Source organism: Strigops habroptila, chromosome 6 (genome assembly GCF_004027225.2).
Source record: "Strigops habroptila isolate Jane chromosome 6, bStrHab1.2.pri, whole genome shotgun sequence".
Classification (NCBI taxonomy): Eukaryota; Metazoa; Chordata; class Aves; order Psittaciformes; family Psittacidae; genus Strigops; species Strigops habroptila.
In genome coordinates this window covers 41,397,204-41,424,398 of record NC_044282.2, presented here as the reverse complement: position 1 = coordinate 41,424,398, position 27,195 = coordinate 41,397,204, and the positions used below count along the sequence as shown (strand labels likewise).

Genomic DNA, 27,195 nt, shown 5'->3' with positions numbered 1-27,195 from the left:
GGGGTCTCTGAGATTGTGACTTTTCTAGCAGATGGAGAAAGTCAATCTATCTAATGAACAAGCTCTTTCTGAAAGCTGGTTTTGTGCTCAAGGCCACTGCAGACTGCAAAGGAGCCTTATGAGAGCTTCTCCATTAATAGAGCAAACTGGCTTACTCTGGGGAGTAGTTTTATTGATTTATCCTTGTCCTAAACCCCTGTACAGATTCCGTATATCGTGTCCTTGCACACCTTCTGTTTTGTGTGCTCCTTTTACTCAGAGGGGAATTAAACTCATTATGAAGACTGCAAAGCACTGCCCCAATGTTGCTTGTAAAATCTGAGATGAGTATGCTGTGCTTCCATTAGCTTTTTGATTAATTCCTGTAAAAAAAGTCCAGTTCATGATACAGTTGTTTACCAATCTGCCACAGAATTGAATCCATCTACTGTGGTTATGACACTTACTTTTTAGTACATCTTTAAATAGTACTTCTCATGCTCTGTTTTCCTGTGAAAGTGAATGAACCAGTGTATGACTTTGAGTTGAAACCATCTGGTGAATGATTTAGTAACAGGGTTATAGAAACAGAGGTATATGGGCTTTTGAACAGGTCCTAAAAAATAATTTGCAAAATCTGTAAATCTATTAGACTGGTTCAAGAAACTAATTGAATATTTTGATTAACAGCTATTCATGTGGACGAAGGGAGGAAGATTGTTATCAGTAAGGATGACCTTGAAGGTATGTAGCATTTCTATGACTTCAGTCCATCTGTTTATATCTCAAGAATTTAGCATTAGAATTAGAAACATAGCTTGAAAAAAATCCACATAATCAGTAAATTCTTTCTAATGAAGGCAGATATTCTGGATTGCAAGGCTGAGAGAACACAAGTGAAAGGTGAGGTCTAAAAGAACAGAGAACATCACACACCCAACAGCATGCTGACAGCATCTCCTCACCTTTTTGCTTTGGCTAGTGCTAAGCTGAGTTTAAACAGCTGAACATTGCATCTAATTGCTCACATTTCCCTTCCTCCCGTCCTTCTGGGAGCTAAATATAGCTTTTTTAGACTGAATTTTTTCATAAAAACTTATGCAATCCATCTGAATTCTTTAATTAATATCTCTCTGAATAGAGAGGTTATGCATACGGTTAAGGTTATACACTAAATATTATTTTTCTTCAGGAGAACTGGAGAGATCACTGCCAAGCTTTGAGACAAAGCCTCAATTTCTTCTGTCTTTGGTTGTTTCTATATGTGGTGATAATTTTTAGGCTTGGATAATGATCTTCTTTTCACTTAAACTGTCAAAAATGTTAACTAGAATGGCTCAGTAGTAGAAAAATAAGTCTGTCTACTCTCTTCCATGAAGGTTATAAAGCTGTATCTCCAAAAATAACATACTAAATGAGAAATCATATGAGAACAGGTGTAGTTTGGAGGAGAATCAGACATTAAATGTTTTCCCCAGTGCATGAGCAGGACAGATGAATTTTCTCTATTTTACAGAGATGGTTACCTAGATGAAATAATATGGGTATTACAGGATGAGAATCATATTATAGTATCAGAATATATTTGTATTGCTTGTTTGGCTTCACAGAACGTACTCCTGCTCTCAGGATGGCCTGAGAATGATCAGCGGCATTAAATGGCCACTCTGGCATAGGCATGAATAATGATATTTAGAATTCTGTTACCTGAATGTGCAAATTTAATAAAGGAGTATGGATATGCAAATACCATTGTTTATATAAATCATTACTTTTATCTGCTAGATTGGAGACCACTTCTGAAAAAGAGACGTTATAGATCACAAGTGGATTTACTTTTTTAGTGCTATTCTGTGACAGCAGTCTGTACCATCATGCTTTATCATTACAAATTATGCCAGGTTTGGGGTTTTCCAGGATGTAAGAAAACATACCAGGATTTAGTTATGTGAAACCAGTTGAAAACCTTTCAACTTTATTCATTATGCTGTGAAGGATTATTTTAATTTTCTTCACTGTATGTTGGCAATTTTGTCTTAAACTGCTTATTAATATGCCTTTCTTAAAGAAAAAGTGTGTTTGTAGGAAATCAAGCACAGAAAACATTGAGACAAAATAAATTTTCTTTGGATATGTCAGTTTGCTTTTAAAAAAGTCTAGTTTTGTTTGGGAAATGTGTATGAAGAAATAACTTCAGTGTACACTTTGAGCTTCATTGGTTCTACAGATGTTTATAAACTGTTAGAACATCACTTCCATGATTTAGAGGTTATTATCGAAACATTTTTCTCTTTTAAAATGTCAAATCCTGAGAATTTAGAAGATGCATTCTTCCTGCTACCCTGAGAAGTGGCAAAATGTATCTTAAAAGAACAAAACTTTTTGCTTTCTCTATTGCAAGCCATAAAAAATAAAACATTTTTAGGTATCCTCTGAGTTGCTATTTCTAACCCATTTCCAAGAGGATGCTTCTTTAGAGCTGTGTAGCTATGTCTGAAGTGGTGCATCATAGGTCTGAGCCTCTTATACCTAGTGCTGCTTTATATCATTGTAATTCCATAGACAGCAAAACCTTCTTTTTCACACATTGGGTGAGTGAGTGTGACCACAAAGGGCCATGTTGAATTCCTCCAGCCTGGCCCACGGTACGCAAGCTCCTGCCCCATGTTTCTGGTAACCCTGCAGAGTGAGTGGGGATAAGGGTTTGATCAAACCACATCAACCAACTGGTGGAGTTACCAGAGGGTTGGGGACATATTCGAATTTCTCACAATAGCTCTTTAGACTTCTGTCTTTGATCAAAAAATATCTCTTGTTTGCATATAGTGAGTAGTTTTTTTCCCAAGACATTCTGCCCAGCAGGTAGAAGTAATTTAAATGTGATCAAAGAAAAAATTGTAACAAATGCACAGGTATTCAGGGGGTATATTTAACTTTTACTGAAAAAGTAAATAACTAGCTTTTAAAACTGATGCCTTATTTCTCAAAATTTAATTAAAGTGAGCAAGTGAACTGTACAGATGATATCATAGCTCCTAATAGCTGAGCATTGTACTGCAGCGTCTGAGTTCAGAAAGATGAGCTGTAGCATTAGTACTAACCCAGGGGTTGATTTGCTGTTTAAAACATTCACTACCTCTATTACTCTTCCAGGCGATATTCAGATTCCAGGCCCTCCCACCAATGTACATGCCTCAGAAATCAGCAAAACATACGTTGTACTCAGCTGGGATCCACCTGTTCCCCGTGGCAGGGAGCCACTGACATATTTCATTGAGAAGGTATTGTACTGTACAGTGGCATTTGGCTGTAAGGTGTTTCATTGCTGTGTGCAATTACATTCAATTCATTTTTAGAACTACAGAATGAACAGTGAAAATAACACTTTCTATGGTCTCACAGGATTTGGTAATGGGATGCCAGAGAAATATGGAGAATCAAATGACTTATTATGTGATTTAATGAGCATTGAAATTCAAGACCCGGAGGAAAGGATACCCCTCTGCTGTTTGCGTACTGATATCTAAAATGAGAACAAACTACACATGTAAGGTAGTGGTTTAATGGAAAAGAAACATTTTAAGATTTTGCAGTCCTACAGGCAAGACTGGAAGCTTGCAGTCTGTCTGTATCAAAGGGAATTTTCTGGTAGTCCTGTGGTAGAGCTAGGAATAAACAGTGACTCATAATTTGATCCTCATTTTCATTTTTGCAGGCTTACAGCACTCTCTGCTATACCTTGACATTTCCAGTTTATTCTCTGTAAGGTCAGCAGCGAGGCAGATGCCTGTCTCAGGTTCACTGGTCCCTGGCAGTCTTCATGGCTGCCTTCCTCTTCCCTTTGACTTGACAGCGGACTTCAGTCATCACAGTAGGAGAGGTTTGTTCTTCTCTCGTTTAAACTACTAAGATTTAAATACATCTGTCACAGAGCTGGGTTTCTAAATTAAGTATGTTGGATTACAGCCAGAGGTCATAATCTCTCCTCCTTGCTGCTGCAAAGTTTCCCCAGTAGGTAAATGGGGCCTCGTACCTGACCTCTAAAAAAATGCCAAGCTATACTTAGTTTTTATGAATTATGCCTCTAGCATATGCCCCTTCTTAATGATCCACTAAAACTGCCCATAAAACTACCACACATTCAATTTGCATCTTGAATATTGTGACAGCCTTTTCTCGGGCCCTTACCATGCAATTTTTTTAATTCTCACATCTATTCAGCACATTCCTCCAAGGTTCATTTCTCAGCCAACCATTCTGTTCACATCACTCCTCTTTTTGCAGCCCCCTACTGTCTTTTCCTACTCAGTCACATCAAAATCTCCATTTCAAAAAACCTTTATAGCCTGTCTCTGCATTCTTCATCATCCATTACCTGCTGGATGTTGAACCAATAGGTGTAAAGCGAAGTCCAGTCACTAGTTAAATTTTCCAGCAAGCATGTCTCTGATTTCTCCCAATCTGCCTTTCACATTCAGAAAAAGTAATGAAAATTTCCATAGATATAAGTGTCTAGGTTTTTCTCTATGCAAGAAAATAACATCTTCCTTGTACCTATTCCCAGTTGCATACATCTGCTCTTATCTATAAATTTCAAGCTTACTGACTTAAGGATTTTCAACCAGCTGTTGGCATGAAAATGTCTCATTGCTTCCAGAACATGCAGAAATAGCCCAGAAAAAGCTCAGATGTAGATTTCTGTTGAGAAGACACCTACACTTGCTTAGTTGAATTTCATATGAATTGGAAAAGATACGTATCTGCTTGTTTTACAGAAATAGCTTTATATAGCTCCAAAACCAGTATAGAGCAATGACAATAATGAACAAACAAGACTTAATTAAATGCCAAACATAACAAGGGAAAGTGAGAATGAGGACTAAAAAGCTATTATTAGGGGGAAAAAAACCCTGCATTGTACTAATTAATACCTGAATCTAAAATCTTTTTGCATATAAATAGCTTATATATAGGAATAGCTCAGTCAGTTCATAGATGAATGTTTGGTTTTTTGCTTTCCACAGCTATCTGTTAATTTAGAAAAGCACAATTTTAGAAAAGCACAATTTCTAATTGATTTATTTCAAATAAAGAAGTCTCAGTCCTGAAGAATAAAAATGTATTTTTAAATGCCTCAGGAAACACAAAATGGAAATGAGTTCTCTCTGCTGTATAGCAATATTCCCTTAAAGCCATTATTTAACAGATAAATCAAATCAAACTACAGAATAAAACATGATGTTGATTCTTTCCTCTGTGAAAACAAAATGCAACAATTAACATTTTTCATGGCAGAAAGAATATATGGCAAAATAATCTTTATTTCATATTTTCCATCTTTTTATTATAAAATGTATGTATTTTGGTTTTGTTATCTATAAAAAATATTTAGATGTATGGGCTCCAGCTGTTTATGTTTTTATTACATATCTATAGTAGGCCTCATATACAGGGTAGTTTCCAAGTAGCTATGAAACACTGTTCCTCCATTAAGAACTTCCCAGTCTATCAGGTTTTGTTCCCAGACTCTATGTTTCAAAATTTTATAAGCATTTACTTTATATGCACCTTTCTGTGCTTGAAGAAAATTTCATGTAAGGTATTTATTGAGCACTTGGGCTTTACTAGAATTGCTGCAAGATGCCATGACTAATTTTTGGTTTGGTTCAACAGTTTATCTGGGGAATATAATAGACAGCAGACTTCTCTTAGAGAACTGGTTAGCTGGCTCTCTTCCATGTGCAGTTGTAGGGATGATTAACTCAGCTTCTGCATTGAGAATATTCAAAAGTAATCATTCCATTTGATTAATGCTTTTAGGGACATGACCTTACTAAAAAAACCCCCAAACTACATAAAGATAAATTACTGCGTAAAGTAACATCCCCCTCCCTCCCCTTCTGTAGAATTCGCATTAGAACTTATTGCGTTACACCAAACCTTTGGGCATTTGAGTGAGTTTTGCAAGTCACGAAATTAATTCTTTTGGAACCAATCACAGCTGACAGTCGTGGCCCTAACTGAAGGCTAGCTGTATGTACAAGTGTGCATATATTGAGGTCTAGACAGGCAGGGAGACAGTGAGGTATTCAGACATTTTTGTAGAGTAAAGCAATGCATGAGCTGTTAGAATTTACATATGTTAGAGCAAGGCATTTGCGAGTGATCCTTCTTTCATAGTTTTAAATAAATTCATGACAGTATGCAATGCAGCAATATGTTCATTTATTTACAGTCCACAGAAGTGACTCACAGCTTTTTTGCTCCTTTATTTTTTTTTTTTTTTTTTTTTTGGTAGTCCATGGTTGGCAGTGGAAGCTGGCAAAGAGTCAATGCACAGGTTGCAGTAAAATCTCCTCGTTATGCAGTGTTTGACCTTGCAGAAGGGAAATCATACGTTTTCCGAGTCTTGTCAGCAAACAAGCATGGCATCAGTGATCCATCTGAAATCACAGTACCTATTCAACCAGAAGATAGCACTGGTAAGAGATAAATTTTATGGCATCAATATTAAATGCAATTGTTATTTTACAAAATGGAAACAGACAACTCATTATAATAAAATTAGTAGAACTACAATAATAGTAATCAAACCAATTCGTGTTCAATACTGTGAAAGATTGTAGAAAGACCAAAATTCTAAGTCTCATAAACATTAAAAAATTTTCCTGATGACCACAATTCTCCTTTCTGAGACCAATAATTGTTAAAAAGTTAATTTAATTTTAGTTATTCATTCTACAGATTGCTCTATTAATGTGACTTGTCAAAAAGTAAGAAAATACAGGTTAATTGCCAACTTGGGTAATTATACCGTCTGGCTTAGGTAATTATATACCACATAATTCCCTACAGTTTCAGATAGATAAGCTAACCTTTCATTTCTTTCTTAGTATTATAAGTTGCAAATTACTGCTGGTGCAAAATTCCCATGGTATGCAGATTAGTAGATTTCAGGAATAGGGGAAGATACATCTGCATATTCATTGGTAACTTTCCAAATGAAAATTAAGTGTTGATCTTAATTGTTTCACATTCATAAACATAAGTGAAAATTTAGAGAGTGTTTACTCAGCTCATTGGTCAAATATCTAGTTTGCTTTTATAGTTTTGCAGAGGTCACAAAAAACAGCCCCATATATTGACAACTGTCACCTTAAGAGCATATACATTATACTACTGCACTTGCTAGAAATGTAAGAAATATTTACAGTATCTGATATACCATAGTTCCCTTAATGTTGGTAGATATAGCCTTCTAAATGTTTACCATAATTTTTAAAAAATATAATCCATCCATTATATAAAAAATATAATCCATCACCTTTTGATCTGTAACTATACATGATTTAAAAAAGGCATCTTTTGCTTTTATGTATTCTGGATTTGATGTCTCATTAATGCATATAAATTGCTTAAACCATTCAACATTCCCCAAGGTAGGGAAAAAAAATAATATATTTATTTCACTTAGTATGGAAAATAGGCTATCCCTTAGGGGTTAACACAAGACATTCTGGATAAATCACAGCTATAGCTGGAAGCAGAAAGCCGAAGATGCTATTTTAAAGAGAAACTGCAGGAGTATTTTTAGAGATGGAGTTTACCACCTGAGCTAAAATATATCAGACACACATGGCTCCTTTTAGTGGCTTGCCCATAGCACCATTTGATTCCTGAGGTTAGCTAAGCGTACCTCAGCATTTGACATTCCTGAGAGTAACTTCATGCTGAGGGCAATCATTTCACTAGAATTATGGGTAGCTTTCTCTCTTGAGCAGAAACTAGAAGATGGGTGGGGTATTCTAGGCCATACAAAATAACACAATATTATGCAATTGAATAGAGTGGTAAAAGAGTATTCAGTTTGAAATCGACATCTAAATTTAGGTGTTTCCATGTAGGCATCAACAGGTGCTATAGATGTCTCTGCTCTCACTGTGGCAATTGGAGTCTGGAGGAGAAGGTGGCTGATGTTGGCATAAGTTGCCCCATGGCACCCAGCTGTGGAGTGTCTACATTGGGGTGAGATGAATAAATTTCAGGACTCTATCAAGCACTGATCAGAGGTGCAGTTTAATTAGCCAAACAGACATCTAGTACCTGTTCAAATGGTTTCAGTTTGCCATTTCAAAGGGGTTAAGTATTCAGTATCTCCTGAGCCATATCTGTCAGCTCTATGAAGTAGTCTCAGATGTTCTAAAATGGCCCTAAATTAATTTGTTTGGGTAACTGAATTAAGCGCTAGCTCTTTGACTATAATGGCAGCTTAAGAACATGTACTTGTAGACACACATAAACTCCTAAATGTAGATACTTTTATCTCAAACTGAATCCATTTGATCTTACAGATTTATTGCACAAAGTACAATAATGTACAAGTACTAAATTTTATTTTGAGATTGAAAGACTAAATTAAAAAAAAATGCTGCCTTTCTTTTGTTTCGTTTTCTGTTGCTTGTAGTTCTCCACAATATATCAATCTAAGGAAACTAACCCCACCTTCAATAGGCAAGTGCTGGATGCCTCTCAACCTATCATGAAAGGCTGAGACACTGCTTTAGTTCCTTATGGACAGATATTTTGTAGTGTACAGACTGTGTGTTGGCCCTAACTGATATTGTTTTTTCTATTTAAATCTTGATGGTTTTGGTTCTGTTTGTGCTCATTCAGAGTGTTTAGATCCATATAAACTAACAATGAACTTTCATTGTGTGTAAACAGTCTGAGGAGTAGGGAGAACTGTAGTCCACAGATTGAAGCAAGCTTTATCCACTTCTGCTTGGGGCTGCTGTAGTTGATCCTGGATTATTGATTCCATTTCTGGCTTCCTTAGTCTAGAGGGATGAGTGTAGAGGAACTGGAGAGGTCCACTGGATGGCAACCAAGACAACCAGAAGACTAGAGGTTGTGAGCTGTGGAGAGAGGTGGAGGTAGCTGGGCTTGTTTAGTTTGGTGACTTACAAAGATGATTGTCCTGAACTGTTCTCAGCAATGCCAGATGACAGGAAAAAAAAAAAGAAAAAGAAAAAGAAAAAGAAAAAAGGTATCAGCCATAAATTGTAGCTTACTAAATTCAGGTGGGACTCTCATTATGAAAAAGTGCAAGAGTACAAGCCAATGGAAGAGGTTGCTCAGGAAAGCTGTGAAATCTCCACTCTCAGAAGTTTTCAAGACTCAGACAAACTCATGACTGACAATCCAGTTTAGTGAGATTATCATTCTCAGTGACAGGTTAGACTAGATGGTCCCCAGAGATCCCTCCTAACCAGTGTTCTTATGTTTCTGTGCAATCCATCTAGCTAAGTTTAGCTAAACACTTAACATTCAAACATGTGCTTAAAGCTGTCCTGAAAAGCTGTCCTTTTCTGAATTGGGGTTGCTGTTATTTGAGTGGAAGGCAGTACTTCTTGATACTCTTTCTATCATACCTCTACAGTTTATGTGCATTTCTTACTGATGCAGTTGTGTTCCAGGGGCATAAGCTATACATAAATCTTTTATTTGAGAGAGAATATTAGAGAGAGGACTTCTGAGAGAGAACATTTGCATACCTATAAGCCTTTATCCACACTGATATTCAAAATATGTTATCTTATAACTCCATCCTCAGAAACCTATATAAAATCAGAGAGGTAGGGAGCTTCATAGCTTAGAGTAAGTTTACTCTAAGTAAACAAATAGAGAAATAAATATATTTATACACACATGTGTAGTAGTATCCAGACTTACAGTGAAACAAATACACTAAAATATATATCATATAGCAATATTAACATGGTAGAAGTCATGTCTGTAGTGATTAAATATGATAAAACTATGCAGTGTTGCACCTACCTTAGCTAACTTTTGTTTTTATGTATTTCATAATAGTACATATTTTCTCTCTTTTTCTTAGTTGCTCCATCTACACCTGGTCAGGTAGTGGCCACAAGGAATACAAAAACGTCAGTTGTGGTTCAATGGGATAAACCAAAACATGAAGAGGATCTGTACGGCTACTACATTGACTATTCTGTGGTGGGATCAAATCACTGGGAACCTAGTAACCATAAACCTATTAAATATAATAGGTATTGACAATAACTGTATTTTGGCGAGGTTTGAAAACTATAGGATTGTTTTAAGCCAATTTATGTGCTAAGCAATGATGTTATCATGGAAGATGAAATTCGACGGAATGTGAAGAAAACAGTCTGCAGATGCTCAAAGCTAAGCATTTCAGATTGCAGGGCAGACTTTCTCTCCTCTTTTCCACCCTTTTTTTCTCCAAAGAGAAACATCTTTTGTCTATTGCATGACTCTGAATTATAAAAGCAGGTTATAGAGACATGATTCTGTACGGACATGAGTAAACATAAAATAAATGCCTTTCTTAAAATCTAAATTATTTTATGGGGTAAACAGACCTGATGCACATGAGGAAGAGTATGAGAAAGAGAGGGAACTCAGAAGCTTCCCCATAGCCCATGGACATCAGGGCAAAAGGGCAGGCCACATGTGCTGTAAACATGGTGAGGAAAGTGCTGTGGCTGCTGATACTACTGTGCAGGAAATCCAAGTGTCCCATCCAAGAAACATCAGGGGTCCCTGACCTGCTATATCTATGGGTAAAGGATGGTAGCCCCTGTTTCTAGTTCCCTTTTCATGATGCCAGCCCTGTCTGTATTTCTGATGATTTCTTACTCCCTCCTGAAAATATCACACTTCATTATGTGATTCTTCAAGTAATTTCCTTTGCAACAACCATTCTTACTTTTATCGGAATCACTCACCAAATGCAAAGTTTATATGTGCAATTTATGTTTTCTTATGGGTATATGACAAGCACATTATCTTGTTTAGCGTATTTTGTCAGTTATTAATTTTGAGTGACTTTGTATTCTGCTGAATCCTTTGATCTAGTAGTCAAGGAATTTGACCAAAGAAAAAGTAGAGAATAATTCTTGATCAAAGGGATTGGGACAACACAAAAATAAAAAACAAACAAACGAAACATTTGCTTATACGTGAACATATCCTACAATAGAATAGTTCTATCTGCTACAATAATTACCTAGAACCTCAGATCAAAACTGTAATCTATTTTTGATAGTCACTGTGGAAACACAGTGAAAAATATAGTCCCTTCCCAGAATAGATTAGAATTCACTGAGCCAAATTTGAGAGGAAATATACCATAGTTTATCTGACTCTATGTGGTAGGTCAGTGCTAGCAACTGAAGTACTGTGACTTTTGTTCCAGCATCCCATCCAGTTACATTGTACTGCATCACATCATTGTATTATGGTTTCCCTCTTGGAAATATTTTCCTTTGTGAAGCACTCATGAAGCTGAGCTTTCTGATTGTTGCCCAGATTTCATGTTACAGTACAGAATGGTACCTGTAAAACGTATACTAATACCTTTTTTTTTAAACTCAGGTTTGTTGTTCATGGTTTGGAAACTGGACAGCAGTACATCTTCCGTGTGAAAGCTGTGAATGCTGTAGGATTCAGCGAAAATTCACAGGAGTCAGAGGCTATAACAGTACAGGCAGCTCTTAGTAAGTAAGAGTCTCTGCAACTCAGCTTCCTGTTTCTTGAATCAGAATCATAGAATGGTTCGGGTTGGAAGAATGAGTAACATATTTTCAAAAATGAATTCCTTTGGTCTCATTTGCAGTACAGTACATTTTGCAGCCACTGAGCACATCCCTTTAGTGATGATTGTGCTCTGGCATGTGTGTGTTCTAGAGAAAAAAAATTGTTTAAAACCCAAAAATGTTATTCATAATGTCTGTTACAAATATTGGGTCTGATTCACTGTAATGACCAGGTTGCTTTCTGCTACTCAGCTGTAACAAAGAAACTGTAAATCTTGATTAAGTTAGACAAGTAGCTTCTAGCTAATTTGGAGTGGTGCAGATTGGTTTAGCACAGAATTTGATCCATTTAGAAGAGTTTCAGGAAAATTTATTGCTGTATGGCTGAAACAAACAGATAATTCCCTTTGGTTCCTCCAGGTTGGAGCAATCTACCTCCTCTGGTACCCTGCAAAGAAAATTTCATTGTAAGAAAAATCCATTGTGCAACCTTCAATGGGAATGATACATACTGAGTGAAAGGCTGGATAATTCTTTAGAACAAAAAGTACACAGATCTGAGCTACTATGGCCCATTTTTCATTTCTTCACAGTTTCAGTTTCATATCGAATATTTTAAAGTAGAACACCTTTTCTCGACCTGAATGGCCTCTTCTTCTTGGAGAAGAAGACCAATAAGCATACTTGTCTGAAATAATTTTCTAAAAGATTTATAATTCAGAATGGCTATTATAATATGAATTTGGATGAGATGTTACTGACAATCTTACTCTATTTGATTTTTTTAGGACAAAGTGTGTCTCATATGGGTAGGTGGTGCACGGACACTTGCACATATATCACCCCTGTGTCATAAATGCACTTCACTGTTTATTTTGTCACTGTGTGTTTTGAAGATGAGGGTTGCACGGCATATGTCACTAAACACAGAGCACATGGATCTTACATGCAGCTGTGGGATGTGGATGGCTTTTATTCATTTCAGTAACCTAAAAAGGATTCTTGCAGGGTTATTTAAAGGTGACCTATATTAGTGTGGATAGAATCTTTCTGTAGTATTATTTTAAGGGCATTTATAGGAGTTTGCTATGGTCATTCTTATTTACCAAGAAGTGGTAATAATTGCAAAGGCCATGTTTTATGGCCTCTCAGTATAACACCACATTTGAAAAAAAGAACAAAATGACAGTTTTGCTGATTGCTATCTGTTTTCATGCTGATCACAAGTACAGCTACAAGATTAGGAATTGTATTAAGGGCCTCTGCTAACGTATTCTATTCCGAATGAGGTAAGTCACGTTCTCTGAGTTTATACTGGTAATTCAACTGAAAATATCCAACGAGCTTTAGGGGCAGGAGCTTAGCTGTACTGACTGCAGCACTATAGTGTTAAGAAAGGGGTGTCTTCGAGCAAACTTTCATGAACGTATGGCAAACACAAAACAGTGCTTGGTAGAAAGGGTGTTTGCTAGTAGGAGGGGTGTAAAAAGCTAAGGAAAACAGTTTTTTTCATCTCTAGGAAGATGCCTGGGTGATATTTCTGCTTCTGCTACATGTGGGAATAAACTTATACGGGTAGACTCATGAAGGAAATGTCTTTTTTGCCTCAGCATAGGTTAAGCTAGTGATCATCTAAATACTTTCTACTCATTATAGGGCAGAAAGCACTCTCAATCCGAAGTAGGCATATAATATGTGGATAGGAGGGGAAAACCAGGAAGGCCATAGGTAAAACAGTCATATAAGTTAATTTCATTGAAGTTCATCGCACGGTTTTTTTTTTTCGGTTTTTTTTTTTTTTTATTATTGGGTGATTCTTACTATATTCCAGAAGTATTTGAGTAGCTTATTGGTTTCTTAGCAGGAAAAGATTTTCTGATGCCTTTCAATCTCCTAGCACAATATCTGGTCTGAAGACATTTTCACTCGCATTACCATTACTGTACCGATGATTATCTATTCCTTCTTGCTATCTCCTGAGAGGGCAGGACATTAGGCAGATATTTCAAAAGCTTCCACGTTTATGTTTGGAAATAAAATTAATGTCGATTAGCAGTTTTACAACTTCTTTGTTACCAATACGCAACTGATAGCAGTACGGTGCAGAAAACAAAATGAATATAAGAAATACTAAACAACTTATACAGTGCAGTGTTTTAGACTCCGTCCTAACTCTCAGGTTGCTTATTTCTTTATAGCTTGTCCATCATACCCTCATGGTATCACACTTCTGAACTGTGATGGTCATTCAATGACCCTTGGCTGGAAAGCACCAAGGTACAGTGGAGGTTCACCAATCCTTGGTTATTATATGGATAAACGGGAAGCTAATCATCAAAACTGGCATGAAGTCAATTCTTCCCTTATTACCCAGACAATTTACACGGTTGGTACTTTTTAATACTTACATTTCTGGAGCTGATTTGTATTATTTTTTTGCTTTTGGCAGAGTTTTACTTTCTTACAGAGAAATTTTCAAACACTTACTGCAGTAAAACCAGGCCCTTCATTGTGTATTTTGGAGTGCAACAAGCCTATAAACTGGGGTAGAGAATTAATGCCTTCCTTTGTTATGAAATTCTAAGACCAATTCAGATGAGGATATTTTTGTGGAAAAAGGTGTGAAGCACATTCTTCGCAAAGAACAAGATGAGTTATAAAATGCTTCATAAAATATATTCATTAATGAACACTATATGTATCACTGTAATAACATGCAGACAAAAGATGGAAGCATTTTCAGAACAAATGACCAGTCTGTAGAACTGAAGACTTGTAAGTGAAATGGAGATGAGCTGCGAAGAAACGTAACTATCCCTGTTCTTACTCCCAAAATCTACTTTCAGCTGGAAAGTATATTAATAAACTTAGCAGTATGTCTTACTGCCTCCTTTCCGGAGTGCCAAGGTGATGATTTTAGTTTTAAAATAAATTACTTCTGGTTGTGCTTGCAATATATTCAATGTTTCTTAAAATAGGAAAATTTTGATGCGAACTTCCATGAGGAAAGGTTAGGAATATAGAATATAACAAATAATTAACTACTGTGATACTTTTTAAGTTAAGCAATTGGATTTTATTAAAAAATATTTCTTAAAATTATTTCCTCAAGTCAGCAACTTTCTTATTAACCTCAAGGCAGAAATAAGTTTTTAGCATATATTTGACACTGACGTAGAAAATAATGCTGCAGATGAGACCAGGAAGAATGTTTCATGCACAGCTGGCAGTACTCAGGTGTAGGTATGCTTGTGAGTGAGTTTACAACTGGCATCTCTGACATAGGAGATGGAGCATGGGTATTAAGAAATAAGAAAGGGCATGGAGGCTAGGCATGAAAGAGTACTACAAATCAATGCTTTCCAGATCTTTTCATTTTTTAATGCATTTGTAAATGAATAATGTAAATTAAGGCAAACCATTCAGAGTTTAATTAGTTGGATATTTAATTCTCATACCTGCCAGTAACTGTATATTTGTGCCTGAAGGTGCATCTTCATACATTAGTTTGAATGACTGCAATCTGAAATACTGATGGGAAATAAAAGCAAGACAGCTTTTAGTAGCACAGAATATGACATACTGCAAGCAGAGGAGGCACTGAGATATACAGTAGAGCACTGGGAAATCACTACAGGTTTAACCCTCCCTGATTAAATTAGTCTATGGGAACCCAACAAATATTCTTTCCCTTAATAACCTGAGGTTTCAAAACCATTTTTACAGGCTGAGCTGTTATTCTCCCTTGTGAATCACTCTCTACAGCTCTATGTCTTTAGGAAATTCTAAGTTGTATTAGTGCCTGACTTTTCCAAGACTACGTTATTTGCTTTGGTCTTGTATTTGATGCTACCCCATCATATGCATGTTACCATCCCATCATATGCTTGCTACCATCAAAAAAATCATACCAAAGTTCTTTTTTATCTCACATTTTTACATTTCCTGAGAGAATATAGGTTATTTATTCCTGAAAATCTAAAACTGTTCCATATCTCCACTAGATGTGCTGCCCTCAGCTGCCTCTTTCTCTTCAGACATGTGACTAGGTGTGAGTTGGGAAACTTCTGCAGAGGATTGAGGTGTAGAAGACTTTTTTATTGTATTTAGACTGTCTGAAAGATGAAGGATGGAAGAGGGTTGCTACTATGTGGTGCTCAGGGTGTTAAGAAGCTCATGCCTTATAGCTTGTCTACCTTGACCTCAAAATCTCAGATGGTGATGTGATGGACTCACTAGATAAGTCAGGGTTCATTTACCAGGGGTGCTTGTAGAGGTATAGCACAGATTCTGGGCATCCCATTTCCAGTGCTTACTTCCTCACTTTGTAATGGTAAGTAATATTAAGAGAAAGATGAATACAAGCCAGAAAAAAATACCAAGAGAATCTTTCCCAGGTTTATATCAGCACACTGTGGAACTAATTGGATTGGCTTTTCCTTTAGTTTCCCTGGTTAGTCCATTGTGAACTCTTTAGAGCAATACACCATTTGAACTATTGCTTAAGTGAATGGCTTAGTACTAGCCACTCATAAGAAATGCAAGAAGATATTTCATGTTAAAACAGTCACCCATAAGTATCTCCTAGTTGTCATTCATTGAGTGGGCTCTCTGGACCTTTGCTCTAACCTTTTAAAGCCTCTTATGCCAATATATTGAGTTCTGTTATTCCTAGGATGATGTGGCTGAAACATGGAAGTACAACGTACATCCCTGCAGTGTGTTCGGTTTAAGAGTAAAATCTTTAAATTAAATCCTTCCAGTACTCCAGCACAGCAGTAAGGCCTGATAACTAATTAACCAATTCTTATTCTTAAGTATTTAATTTATTAAAATAATATAAATTATGGATTTTGATGTATTGAATTGTTTTCTCAAAAAAGGTGGAGGATTTGACAGAAGATGCCTTCTATGAATTCAAAGTTGCTGCTGCAAATCTGGTTGGAATAGGCCAACCTTCAGATCCCAGTGAGCATTTTAAGTGTAAAGCCTGGACTATGCCAGAACCTGGTAAGTCTATTAGCTCCTCATGAAATTCAATTCAATTCAACCTCCTTAAAGCACAGTCAGTGTATTTTTCCAAGTGTATTTTTCCAGGCAAACTCTGCAGGGTTTAAATTTCTGCCATATTACCTGTTGAGATTGCTATTGCTTCTGAGATCTCCTGTTAAAAGCTACCTCCATATCCCCATTGACGACACTGAATGTCCAGGGAAGTCGGTGACCTGTACTTAGCTTGCTGAGTGTTTCTTTCATTCATTGCCCACATCAGCTCAGAGCAGAAAGTCTTCAGTCTTCAATCTGTGTTTTCATTTCTGTCATCTCTTCACATCCAGCCCTACAACCTCCACTTCACACTCACCACCTGTAAAATATATAGGTGTCTCTGCACTGTAATCATAAAATCATAGAATGGTTTGGGTTGGAAGACACCTAGTTCCAACCCCCCTAACATGGGCAGGGACACCTTCCACTAGACCAGGTTGCTCAAAGCCTCAGCCAACTTGGTCTTAGATGTTTCCAGAAATGGGGCATCCACAACTTCTCTGAGCTACCTGTTCCAGTGATAATTGCAATCTATTAAGAATATTCCTGGAGTTTCAGACACAACATGGGCCTGTTTCTTGACGTAGAGGCAACTAGCACAGTGTCGCTCACACTTTGTAGCTAAAGTCTCCAGTCTCAAAGAGTGTGCCATTATTCATGTATTTCCCCTAGATTATACCTAGGTGCTACCTGAGAGATTATTATTAGACAGATGTTATAACAAACATGCTAACAAACATACAGTAGGAATGACTATGTGCTAGTATTCAAACCTGTGTTTAGGCTGGGTGTACTTTAGCAGTGTAGATGTAGCTACAGACTGTTAATTGCAATGCTGATTTCATAGAAAATGTTAAATAAGAATTATTGTGAATTCAGGACCCTCAGCAAAAGAAAGTTAAATTTTAGTCTACCTCGTGAACCTGTAAATTTGTGCCTAAATGTTAGACATAGAGGGAATTGGTTCTTCTCAGTAATGCTTGAGTTCTGTAAATAAACCATGAAAGGGTTTTGAAAAGCTCATTCTGCTTATTTTATAACACTCTAACACCCTCACTCATACTGAGCAACTCTTCTGCTGAAACTCTAATGTCTGGTACTGATTTGCCTAAACAAAGCGTGTCACCATAGAGCCCATAATGAAAACACAGGCACCTAGCACTTTAATTTCTACTTTCTTTTCCCAAAACGCTGTAAAATACTGCTGTGTTGTTAAACCAAATTCTATTTATGACACTGAGTTTTTGTATGCAATTAAAGATCCATTCTGATACTTGCATCTGTCATCAGGAGCTGTCTGACACCCACACACATTTGTTTCATGCCTAAATGTTCATGCAGTTATTTTCTCAGCGAAGAAAAAAAATACATAAAAAAGCCAACCCCTAAATCTGGTTTTGTAAAACTATTGGAATTTTTAGTGCTTTCAAAAAGGCATAATTAGCATAAGGTGGCATGAAAATTTCAGTTTTACTTTTATATGCTATATGTAAAAAGTAATTCTTGCCTGGAACAACAGCTCAGTAAGCTCTTGGAATCATTTACTAGGAAAGACTGTCAAATGTCATATAATTCAACTGCTTGTCCACATGTAGGATCAGCTATACCCATCTTGTTGACAGGCTTGTCTAATCCATCCTTAAAGACTTCTACCCATGCAAAAGTCCAGGTTCTTTGGAGAGGATCTATTCCTAATCTTAATATGGTTACAGTTTAAAAAGTTTTTCTAATATTCTTGGATCTTTCTTCCTGCAATTTAAGCCAATTTGCTTCTTGTCATGTTCATCAGCGGCATGAAGAAATTATACTTTTCCTCTTTGCAACAACTTTTCTCTATTTTTAAAGAATTTCAGATCCATAATTTTCCCCTTTAGTTGTCAAAATCCAGTTCATGCATTCTTTCTCATAGAGCATGTATTTCCTATCTCTAAATGAACAATTTTTTGATATTTGAACATTTTCTGGTTGGCTCATGTCTTTCTTGAATGGCAGTGCACAAACTATTTCAAATAAAGATTTTTCAATGGTGAGCAGAGAAATGGTAACTCCACATGCCACAGTCATTTGCCTTTTTTTCTTTCTTTTTAATAGTTATTCTAAGTTCCAAATTTACTTCTTTTTAATGCCCAGGTTCCTTTCTGCAAAACTGCTCATCAGAGAGTTCTCCACGTTTTCTAGCTAAAGTCTTGTGAGTTCATACATCTTACCTTCTGGATTTAATGACATGGCAAAGCTATCAATAAAAAAATGTTTAATCTCTTGACCTTAAGTCCCTTTGTGTTAGCTACATTTTCTTATCATCTTGTAATATTTAGTTTAAATGCATCATCAGTGAAATAATTATTTTCCTTAAAGAAAAGATCTCCAATTTATACTCTCTACAGTGTTTTCAGAACATCAGTGAGACCGCCTAGTGTGTAAACAAGTGAAGATTGTCCTTCATTTTAAATGATATATAAAGAAATAAAATAAACGACACTTTCAGGAAATGAAGAGAGTGAAATTTCTATTTTCATAATGAACAATCTGACCTTCCTACTCCTTAGCTGATTACATTGTTCTCAATTGAACAGAGAGTTCAATTGAATGTGTTCTCAGTTGAACAGAGAGTATTGCATTCTTCCTGCTAAGAAAATCAACCACCCATCCCTCTCCAAATTACCAAATCTGTTAAAATATTTCACAAGCCTTTTTTAGAAGAAGTTTTCAAACAATAGCTTAGCAATAATGAAAAGAAATAATTGAGATTCAAGACTGGGAGAAAGAGGCTGACTCTCTTCCCTGACTCACTAAAGATACTGAGGAATAATGTAATGTGACTGCAGTAGACTCCCATTGTCAACGAAATATTCTTCCACCTTTTGATGTGGAAGGGAGGTTTCCTTAGAAAGGCCGAAACCCCTTGCAAGATTTCCATCATGAGTGATGGATTCCTTGCCCAGAGCCCATAATTATTTCGCCTTCTGCAGCACTCTAGTCTTAGGTATCTCTGTGAGCCTCTGTGAGTTAGCAATGATAGCTAATGAAATATTTTACATGACTTGAAAAAAATAAATCATCTGTGGTCTCAGAATCCTCAGCATAGAACATATTTCATTACACATTTTCTTCTACTGTCTAGATTTCTAGCAGGTGAATCTGCCACTGGAATTTTAATTATCTGTGAATATATAGACATTCATGTTAGGATTTTTGAAGAGCCCTGAAGAAGGCTTTAGGCTTCTTGAAACTTGCAGTCTTTCCATCAGAAATCTAGTATTTACCCTTATAAGGTCTGTAACAGGTATTTAAATGTTTCTTTTCTAAAATGTGCTTGTCTAATACAGGGAAAAACTTTTCTACTGTTCTTTTTTGCTGTATATTTGCTGAATATCATCTGTTACAAATTTCATGTTCATTCAGTACTGGTTAACATCATGTAGGTTGGAATGGCAATCAGGTTTATTTGTAAGGTTTTTTTATTCTTCTTTATTTTAAATAGTGAGAGTTGTTGCATGAAGAAGTAGGCCAAGCTGACAACAATGAAAAAATCCCTAAGTGTCAGGTAATCAGGTTTCCTTACTCTAAATTTAAAGCACAAGAAGCAAGCTTCCAACTACGTAGCTGGACAGAATATCAGTATTCTGTCATGGATGTTCTCACCATGGTAGAAAACTGATATAATTCTGCTTTTATAGTCTACAGGTATAAATAAAAATCAAGAGTATAGCAAAAAAATAAATGCCACAAGATAAACTGAATGCCACTGGAAGAGTTTAGCGAAGGAAAAGGAAAGTGTAGTGTGAAGAACATAATCCAGTATCTGCAAAGTTATGAACTCTCACTTATTCATAGGACATCTGGATGTTTCTGGTGTAAATAGTTCTTCTAACAGATATCCTCTTGAGAATTTCTTCTTGGCTATCGTTGTACATATCACAATGAAAAATTCTTCTGTCAGGGAATGAGAAGCCTGGTCCAAAGTCCGCTGGTGCCAGTGGGTATCGGATTAGTCTGAAGGGTCATGGTTCAAGTGTACCAACAAAAAATAAAAATCCTGATGCTAAATTATGAACCTGAGTCAGGCTCAGTGTAGCAACTTTGATATGGGCTGCTAAAATTCTTTAATAGACAAACAACCTTGATTACTTGTTGGAAAATTTTAAACTGCATGGATTTACTGCATGATTAACTTTGCTTTAAAATGGAGTTACTGAGATCTAGCTAAGAATGTGTGCTTCAGAATACTAATGTCACTCACTGTAGGTATTGCTGTATACAGCCAAGAGGGAAAAATGACCTAAATACCACATGTACCAGGTTTATTGTAAAAGATGAGATTTTGGAAAGCAAACACAGTCAAAACAAAACCAAAATTAAAGTGGTACATTTTGACCTCTACAGGGCCAGTTTGTAGAACTTTATTACATTGAAGTGAACTTCCTATATCTGAAATGTTTTAGGTCCTGCCTATGATCTCACCATTTGTGAAGTTAGAAATACATCCCTGGTTCTTCTGTGGAAAGCTCCTGTGTATGAAGGCAAAAGCCCTATTACTGGGTATTTAGTGGACTATAAGGAAGTAGATACAGAAGACTGGATCACTGCTAATGAAAAGCCTACTCCAAAGCGTTATTTTAAGGTAACATTTTAATTAGTTAGTGTTGATTCAAAACTGAGTTCTAAAAACATTTAATTGAATGCAGCAAAGGTGTGTATTTGAACTTGGACTTCAGCTAATATCTTCATATAAATAAACATAAGAGTTTAGATTGTTTTTTAAACTGGCTTTGCTTTTATCTTGTTCAAGGTCACTGATTTACGAGAGGGTCATAGCTATGTTTTCAAAGTTCGTGCAGTAAATGATGCTGGGATAGGCAAATCATCCGAGATATCTGAACCAGTGCTGGTTGAGGCACGGCCAGGTAATGAACTGTTGTATCTCCTCTGCTTCTGAAATACTGAAATACTCAGAAGTTACTTTAATCAGTCTGATTTGATATTGTAGCACAGATAAGTATTTCAAGAGTTAAGAAGCTCTTAGCCTTAAAACTTAAAGAAAAAATATTGTGGATACAGGATCCAAGACTTCTTGTTTTACTTGCTGTGAGTAAAAAGAAGTATGACCAAACATTTATTAAAGCTTCAAGAGTGATAATGAAATTAGTTTGCTTAAACTCTTCATATCTCATAGTAATTTTTGTTTTATATATTTGTCTCTCAATAAGAATTTGTTATTTTTAGGCTTCCTTTTTTTTTTCTGCTCATGTAGCGAAAGAATCATGCTAGTCTGTAATGCTGACTCAGCATATTACATAAATATGCCTCAAGATCTGCAAGTAAGAGCAGTGCCTGTTAGTGAAGATGGTCAAAATTTGCATGGGCTTTAGTAATTTCTGAATTGTAGCTTGAAAGAGAAATGCAGCCTTAATATTTGAGTTGATTCCTATTTCGTAGGAACAAAAGAAATCTTTTCAGGTGTGGATGATGAAGGTAATATTTACCTGGCTTTTGAGTGCAAAGAAGCTACAGATGCATCTCGTTTTGCATGGGGTAAATCATATGAGGAGATTGATGATTCTGATAAGTTTAAGATTGAAACAGAAGGAAGTTGGTAAGTCTTGCCAGTCTACCAAATTATTAGATGTTTGCCATGTTAAAAATCTCAATGACATAAGAAAGCTTGCTAATTATATCCTTCTTTATTGGTGATTTTAGTTCGAAGCTGTACTTCAAAAATCCTGATAAATCAGACTTGGGAACTTATTCTATCTCAGTTAGTGACACAGATGGAGTTTCATCCAGCTTTGTTATGGATGATGAAGGTAAGGTTGTTATTGGCTCGAGTCTTCACTTTATCACCTCAACTGCATGAAAAGTTGTCCAAGAAAAGAAAGAATCCCACAGGTCTCACATTCTTTCCTTTGCACAACAAGCTTTGAGTGCCTACTTATTTTTCTGATTATCACAATAATGAAAGTAGGGATAACTTAAGGCAATATTCTCTTAAAAAAAAAATAAAAAATGCGCCCAATTAGAATTGTTTATGCTGGGATATAATGCTATTTGTAAATGTCTGTCACTCTTTCAATTATACGTCTGGAAGTGTTGCTTTTTTAATTGTTTTGTAAGTCTCTTTCTCTAATTTGTTGTTTTTGCTGTGCTTTGACTTTACAGCCTTTTATATTTTATAATAATTGGTTCTCTGTTAGCTTTAAAATCACCATCAGATCTCTGCTTGCCGTGGAGCCCAATATAGAGACAGACATTGAGGGTCTAGATATAGTTTCATAAAACTTAGACGCAGAGAATTAGCGAGAAGAATGCTAGAAAAAGGATGTTACTTTAACATCTGAATACGTTGGGTGAAATGATCCTTTCTCTTAAATTTAAATAAGTTTTGCTTTATTTCATTGTAGGTTTTTTGTTTCATTTGAGTTGCAATGAATTTTGCTTTAGGCTGCCTTTGGTTTACCATTGAGAGGTGCTGAGGTGAAAGGCAAAGCAGGGGACTTTTCTGTTTTTAAATAGCACAAAAATTACTTTGGTGCTTTCCCAGTCCACGGGCTATAATTGCTATGCCCAGTTCCTTAAACATGAAAATTCCTCTACTTACCTTCTTTCTAAGTCTTTTAAGGAGAGAGATGAGACTGAGTGTGAGCCTGATGGCAGACAGGACTTTCATCACTCTGTGAACCATGTCAAACCTCCTAACCATAGCAAGTGTTGAGAAGAAATCTGTGTGCAGCCACAAAAAATATGGTTCTCTGGGACATGGACCATTTATATGCACTCTTGGTTATTACCAATATCTGATTCTAGGGAAACTAAACTATAATTTTTATTTTCCATTGAATACTGTAGGAAAAGACAGGTATACATTTGATCATGAGAACTTCCCTTTGGTTTAGTTTTGAATCATCACTCTGAAACCTGTCTGTAAGCCTTGCCACTGTCAGCAGAAGTCTTTTTTTTTGTAGAAGAGCACTGAAGGTGCTTCCCATCCCGCACTTAGCCCATGTCTTTCCTTGTCATATCTGTCATTCAAAATTACACTTTTATTTGTACTGGATCCTTGCACATGTGTCATATTTTCGTCTTAGCACCAAAACCCATTACTTCACTGCCTATTTACTTCCTCAAATGCTATAAATTCTCTTGTAATTTTGCTAAATTCTTGACCATATCATAAATCCTTGCTAATTTCCTCTGGTCTTTTCATTATCTGTAAATTTGCAATTGGCAATAATGTTCATCCTACAAATCTTTATTACTAATGAATATGATAAATAGGCCTAGTATGAAAATCTAATGAAGTGATTTCTAGACTCTCACACAGCTTTCATTAGGATTCAGTGGCTTAAATAGAACTTTCTGTACTGTTTTCAGACTAATCTGCACTCAATATTGTTTCCTGCCACAGTAAAACAAGCTTTTCAAGCACAGTGTCAGAAAGGAAGTAAGTAGATAGAGAAACCTCATGCATTTAGAAGCTATTGTCTCCCATCTTTTTTTAAATCCCATAGACAGCTTAAAATAGGTTTCATCCCTTGTTTAGATTATTTTTCGTAAGAGGGTGCGCATGAAGATGCATGAAATTGGCTAAATTTATGTATCAGAATTTTAAGTTTCTCAAATATTATTATTCATTTTTTTTTTAGTCATTTTCTGAAGGCAGTTGAGCATTTCACATATAAGACTTAAGGAGATAATGTGCTGATTCTGATATGTACCTTCTTTGACATTCATTTCCTGACCGTATTTTTCAGAATAAATTAAAACATGAATGTTTTTCTTAATTTCAGAGTTTGAACGTTTGATGGCATTAAGCCATGAGATAAAGAATCCAAGTAAGTTGAAGATCTCAATCTATTTGATACTTCTAGAAGAATCATAGTTACATACTAATGGCTGGAGTTCCAAAAAGATTCTTCCTGAGACAATGGCAGCTTCATTTTTCATGGAAAAACTTGCTTCCTTATCTTTCCCTTCATTTAGAAGAATATTAGCTTGCACTGAATAAAATAATCATTGCCTAAAAGTCTTTTGAAGCTTAACTCTGACAAGAGACTATAAGTTGCTGCTAGCCAATTCCTTAAACAATGTGCAAACTAAGCTGCAAATTCTTTTCTTTTTTTGAGAAATTAATTGAAAAATCAGCCAAAGATAGCTGTATTTTCCATGCATAAAATTTATTCTAAAGCCAGCATTCCATAAATAATAGGGAAATACTAATATTTTACTACAATAGTCCTTTTTCTCACACGAATTCATGCATTAGTGACTTTTGATTGCTTTTCTTTCTGCAGCAATACCTCTGAAATCAGAATTAGCTTATGAGGTTCTTGAGAAAGGACAAGTTCGTTTCTGGATTCAGGCTGAAAGCTTATCAGCAGATTCTACCTTCAGATTTGTTATTAATGATAAAGAAGTTGAAAACAGTGATGTAAGTACATATTGAGTACTATATATGTGTGATTTTGTTTAATAAACCTTTATGCATTAATAGTTCTTCTGTTTTCATCATAGAGCCATAGAATCATTTAGATATAGATAAAGATGTCTAAGATCTGCAGGGGTGTTGGTATATATAGCCTTTGAAGGTCCCTTCCAACCCAAACTATTCTATGATTCTATGATTAACATTGAGTTCAACTATTAACCCAGGACTGCTAACTCCACCACTAAACCATGTCCCCATGCGTCACATCTACACATCTTTTAAATACCTCCAGGGATGGCGACTCAACCGCTGCCCTGAGAAGCCTGTTCCAAAGCTTGACAACCCTTTCAGTGAAGAAATTCTTCCTAATATCCGATCTAAACCTGCCTTGGCACAACTTGAGGCTGTTTCCTCTTGTCCTATCTCTTGTTACCTGGGAGAAGAGACTGACACCCACCTCACTACAATCTCATTTCAGATAGTTGTAGAGAGTGATAAGGTCTTTCCTGAGCCTCCTTTTTTCCAGGTTAAATAACCACAGTTCCCTCAGCTGCTTCTCATAAGACTTGTGTTCTAGACACTTCGCCAGCTTTGCTGCCCTTCTTTGGACAGGCTCCAGCACCTCAATGTCTTTCTTGTAGTGAGGGGCCCAAAACTGAACACAGGATTCGAGGTGCAGCCTCACCAGTGCCAAGTATAAGTGGACAATTACTCTTGTAGTCCTGCTGGCCACACTATTGCCGATACAAGCCAGGATGCTATTTGCCTTCTGGGCCACCAGGGCACAGTCAGCTCAGATGCAGCCGGCTGTTGACCAACACCTGTAGGTCCTTTTCTGCGCGGGCAGCTTTCAGCCACTCTTCCCCAAGTCTGTAGCGTTGCATGGGGTTTTTGTGACCTGGGTTCAGGAAGCTGACCCTGCACCTGGGTCACATATATTTGGCTTCAGTCCATTGATCCAGCCTGTCCAGATCCCTTGGCAGAGCCTTCCGACCCTCAAGCAGATCAACGCTCCCACCCAACTTGGTGTTGTCTGCAAATTTACTGAGGGTGCACTCAATACCCTTATCTGCAGATTATTGATAAAGATATCAAACAAAACTGGCCCAAATTCTGAGCCCTAAGGAACAGCGGTTGTGACCAGCTGTAAGCTGGATTTAACTCCATTCACCATCACTCTTTGGGCCCAGCCATCCAGCCAGTTTTTAACCAGCAAAGAGAACAGCCACCCAAGCCATGAGCAGCCAGTTTCTACAGGAGAATGTTGTGGGAAACGGTGTCAAAGGGTTTACTAAATTTTAGGTAGTCAACATCCACAGCCTCTCCCTCATCCACTAAGTAGGGTGCGTTGTCATAGAAGGAGATCAGGTTAGTCAAGCAGGACCTTCCTTTCATAAAGCCATTCTGACTGGGCCTGACCACCTGGTTGTCCTGTGCACCTGGTTGTGCCATGTAACGGCACTCAAGATGATCTGCACCATAGCCTTTTCTGGCACCAAGGTCAGATTGACAGCCTTGTAGTTCCTTGGATCCTATAGCTGCTTAAGGTCTGATAACACCTGAAAGGAATGCCATTCTTTAACTCGACTCATTTTTGCAGTATTAATTTCCTGTTGCAGAGTGAGATTATTCATACAAAAAAAAAAAAAAAAAGAAAGCAAAGTGTAATGTTCAGAATGCTGTATTCATTTTAGGTAGGTAAACGACCAAGAGCCAAAGAGAAGAAATGAGACACCAACCAGTATTAAACACACCTGATTAAAAGTAGTGCACAGATATTTTATGAAGACAGCTCAAACCAAAAGAGCTGCTTCAAGTTTTGAACTCCAAACTGGCAACACATGCTATTCCCAGAGACCCTCTGAGGCTACTGCTATTAGTTTTACACAGATAGTGGGAGGCACTTGGAAATGCAACAGTGCCTGTAAATATAAAGCTTTTAGATGGTGTCACTTTTTTTTTTTTTTAATTTTGGCCTGGACATTAAATGTGCATTAAATGGCTACAATGGAGATGAAAGGGCAGGCCACCAGCTTCCTGCGTTTTTATAGCTCTAGGAAGACCTTTCATAGAAAGGGAAACAAAAACGTGGTCAGATTGGGCTGAGAGGAAAGCAAGGTCATGCCTTTGCAGGGCTGGAGTATGATTCATCTACCGGGCATA

At 36.7% G+C, this 27,195-nt stretch overlaps 1 protein-coding gene across 2 annotated transcripts in view; it reads left to right on the top strand.

Moving 5' to 3' along the window:
- MYOM2 (myomesin 2) overlaps positions 1-27,195 on the top strand; it is a 128,638-nt gene that overhangs the window by 79,102 nt on the left and 22,341 nt on the right. For both annotated transcript variants that reach the window (XM_030489804.1, XM_030489803.1), the window contains exons 14-26: positions 670-723; positions 3,133-3,260; positions 6,278-6,461; positions 9,878-10,052; positions 11,404-11,525; positions 13,763-13,950; positions 16,448-16,574; positions 21,053-21,231; positions 21,400-21,514; positions 22,047-22,203; positions 22,308-22,414; positions 24,395-24,439; positions 24,899-25,035. In XM_030489804.1, the coding sequence (XP_030345664.1) occupies positions 670-723; positions 3,133-3,260; positions 6,278-6,461; positions 9,878-10,052; positions 11,404-11,525; positions 13,763-13,950; positions 16,448-16,574; positions 21,053-21,231; positions 21,400-21,514; positions 22,047-22,203; positions 22,308-22,414; positions 24,395-24,439; positions 24,899-25,035 (1,718 nt within the window). The remainder of the gene's footprint in view (positions 1-669; positions 724-3,132; positions 3,261-6,277; positions 6,462-9,877; positions 10,053-11,403; positions 11,526-13,762; positions 13,951-16,447; positions 16,575-21,052; positions 21,232-21,399; positions 21,515-22,046; positions 22,204-22,307; positions 22,415-24,394; positions 24,440-24,898; positions 25,036-27,195) is intronic.